This window comes from Poecilia reticulata, linkage group LG7, assembly GCF_000633615.1.
Source record: "Poecilia reticulata strain Guanapo linkage group LG7, Guppy_female_1.0+MT, whole genome shotgun sequence".
Classification (NCBI taxonomy): Eukaryota; Metazoa; Chordata; class Actinopteri; order Cyprinodontiformes; family Poeciliidae; genus Poecilia; species Poecilia reticulata.
The window spans coordinates 13,970,972-13,974,545 of record NC_024337.1 but is presented as its reverse complement, the minus strand read 5'-3'; the positions used below and the strand labels follow the sequence as shown (position 1 = coordinate 13,974,545).

The following is a 3,574-nucleotide window of genomic DNA, read 5'->3' as shown; positions in this document are numbered from 1 at the left end:
CTGATGTTACTACTGTCAGAAATGACAAAGATGGCAGGAAGTGATAGGAGGATGATGGTGTAGCATATTTTTAATGACTTATCAAGTGAACACACATATACATGTGTGATTTTAATTGCGTTTAACAGTGTTTTTTCGACATTAGCGAAATATCAACAGTTTTGCACCAGTGATGTAATCAGCAACCCTTACTACTGATGGAGAAGACAAAGAAGACGACAGGAAGTGGTGGGAGGATAATAGTACAGCATTTTTAATGACTTATAGTTAACAAACCTCTTCACGTGTGATCCTAATTGGGTTCCTTATTTAATCTAAATACCGAAATAATTGCAAAATTGTGTTTTCTGACATCAGTAGAATAATATCAACATTTTGCTCATGGAAATGCAGCTAGTACAATCTATTACCATCAAAAGAAAGTCATCAAACAAAAAGTGCCAACAGGAGCAATAGAAACAGAAATAAAAACATTTAGTCTTCCTAGAATATCACTGCCACCCCTCGCTGTTTCCTCCCGGCTGCACAGACTCTAAACATTCAYTTTCTGTGTTGCTCATACATGTGGATTTGCTCTGTCATTCCTCCCAAGTGTGTCTTTCACTCACCGACACACTCTCCAGGGCCTCCGGGGAAGCTGGCGCTGAAGTCACACTGCAGTCCTTTCTCCCTGTCGCAGGGCAGCATCTCTGAGCAGGGCTCCCCTCGCTGCCGAGCGCACACCTGGCAGCACCTGCAGCCATTCGGCACCAGAGGAACGCCCGCAGCGCACTGAGGCACAGAGGCGGGGCAAAGGCAGGCCCTGTTGCACAGCTGGCACAGAAGCTGGAAGAAAAACACGAGAAATGGTGAGGAGGTCCGAGAATGAAACATGYAAAGGAWGRAAACAGACAGAAAGCTGCTCCAAAGGAAAAAATATGGAAATATTCAGGGGCTGCATCACAGTTGGAGCAAACGTGTCAGGGTTCTACGACGTAGTGTTATAACAATTTTGTGTAAAGGAAAAAAATGAGTAAATTTTTGCCACAAACGCCTTACCCTAACCCAAAATTTAGATTCAAATCAGATTTTGTTTTTAATACAAAAACTAGGACATTTCTGAGCTGTATMGTGGAATATTTGCGAGAAAAAAAGTCAGAAATGTTTAGATTAATCTTAGAAAATTTCCAGAAAGAAAAAGGAAATTTCTGACCTCCAGAAGTAGAAAACTTGCATAACCCCCACCCGGATATTTTGAGATTAACTAAAAAATAAAAAATTAAACTTTTGAAACAGAAAATTTCTAAAAATGGAGAAAATTCTTTACTTTTGAAACCCTCAAAATTTCATTTTTTTTCTTGCAAATGTTTTATTTTTGGAGTTAAGAAAGATTTTTTTTTCTTAAAAACATTCTCAGGTTAATCTAAAATTTTCTCAATGTTTTGTTGTAAATTTACTGTTTTTTCTGCAGTGGCCTTAATGCACCATTGCATCAATAAATCCTGGAATAAAGATCAAGATCCAAGATCTGACAAACAAAAAGTAAAGGTAGATACATTTTTACAACTAAAAAGTAATACAAACACTCAAATTACATAATGGGTAACTCAGGTGTATGTTGTTTTTCTATCTTTTTTTTTTTGTTTTTTTTTTGCTTTTGGTCCTTTCTTACTAAAGTCTGACCTGAAAAGTCAAAGGTTTCTCAACAGCCCCAAAATCCAATATGGCTGCCCTGCTTTTATAAAACGTAATTATTCCTGTAGCAAAGTAATACTTTACATCCTGTCCATGTTAAAAATACATTGTCTTCAGCTTTTTAATAAGAATTTGTCTGATTTGTAGCTTTCATTAACTAACTGTGTGTGTAAAAAGTTARACTTTGACTCTCTAGCTGATTTTTCTGTCACATTTCCACTTGTTTTAAAACTTCTAAAATATTATTCTGAGTGTATGTGGACAGGTTTTGTAAAGGCACATTTATTTGCACAGAGTTATGAAGATCAATATATATTTGCTTTAAGTTAAGAGCAAATTCTGCTCTTAACTTAAATACTCTCATTTTGGAGAGTATTTAAAAAAATATCAGATTTTTATCCCAGGGAAACAGAAAGTCATTGGTTAAAAGCCCCAAAACATTCAGATCAACAATTTAATCTGAACAAATATGTTTTACCATTTGATCTTTTTTTATCTACATGATAAATTCACTCAAATCGAGTTTAAATGTTTATATTTTTGAAATCTTTACTAAGATTTGTGGATAATAATGTCTAACAGCTGATGAAAAAATAATGGGGACAAAGATTAAAGTTTACTGAAAAAAGTTTTGTTTTCAAATAAAAAAATAGGAATTGATACCAGGCTGCATGTTTAGTAGGCAGATTTTTTGTGCTTTTAATTTACCTCATAATAAAYTAAAAGCATTTACACTGTTTCCATGCTAATGTTCTGCTAAAAGTTTAAATTTAAAGTTAGGATGTTGTTGATCTTGTTTGAAAGTCAAATGCTCATCCATGATCAAAGTAATCAGCAGATATATGAATTCTAAATAAAGTTTTAATCATATTTAGACTCAATTTGAGTGAAAAACTGACCRGACTCTTAAAATAAACATGAATCAAATTAACAAATGAATCAAATCCCCACCTCAGTTATTTTCTTTGCATTTTCAGGCTTATAATTTAAGAAAAAAAAAATCACAGAAATTTGACATTATTGTTTTAATTCTGACCCTTTTTCCACTTCCTGACAGTTGATTTTAAGTTGTAAGTGGATGAGTGAGCAGGCCTCACCTGTGTGGCCACACAGAGCAGCGCAGCCAGAGTAATCACACAGCGATCCAGTCGGTCCATCGTGGTTCTGGTGCCGCTCGTTGTTTCCCTCTGTGTGATGGATGGGAGCCGTTCACTAAGAGCTCGTTCTCATGCCTGCTGACATTTATAAAGTCTGGCCTCTGATGTCACTGCTGTGTAAACAGCCTCTAGTCCGGCACCAGAAATGTTTCACATTCCTCCTCCCTGCTGCCCATTTCCACCTCCACCTCCACACACACACACACACACACGCACACACACGCACACACGCATGCACACACGCACACACACTCGCAGACACACCTCCACCCTGAGATTTTTCCTTTCCTCATGCGCTTGGAGATTTCAGAGCTTCACTGGAGGAAAAAATACACCAGCTCTCTGGTCTCTTAAGTAACAACCAGGCTTTTATGGCGACAGATGTGATTCAAGTTGAAATTATGTTCCAGATGTTTTCACAAGAAGCCGACGTGTCATTTTTGATGAGCGACAGATGTGTGGAACAATTAAAGGGCAGCATTATGTGTTTTCCAGGCACATTGTGTCATTTTGTGACATAATCAAGTAACTAAATTCAGTTATAAAAATATACATTAYTGTCTGAGAAAAAAAGCTATTTACAGTTAAGAGAYCGCTTAAAATTATCTCTGATTTGACTTATTTTATTCTCTGAGCCACTGACATGTTTCTRAAATTCCAAGCAAAATGTAGTATTTATTTGCAGAAAATGAAAATAACAAAAAAGAGCATTACTTTCAGAACACAAATAATGCAAAGAAAAC

The 3,574-nt window shown here is 36.2% G+C and overlaps 1 protein-coding gene across 1 annotated transcript in view; it reads right to left on the bottom strand.

The window, feature by feature from the left end:
* The window catches only part of ccn5 (cellular communication network factor 5), a 9,272-nt gene extending 6,271 nt beyond the window's left edge, over positions 1–3,001 (bottom strand). Inside the window, exons 1-2 of the mRNA XM_008414595.2 lie at positions 2,772–3,001; positions 609–825 (exon numbers count right to left, since the gene is read on the bottom strand). Coding sequence (XP_008412817.1) covers positions 609–825; positions 2,772–2,831 — 277 coding nt within the window. The 5' untranslated portion in view covers positions 2,832–3,001. The remainder of the gene's footprint in view (positions 1–608; positions 826–2,771) is intronic.
* Positions 3,002–3,574: the final 573 nt, after the last annotated feature.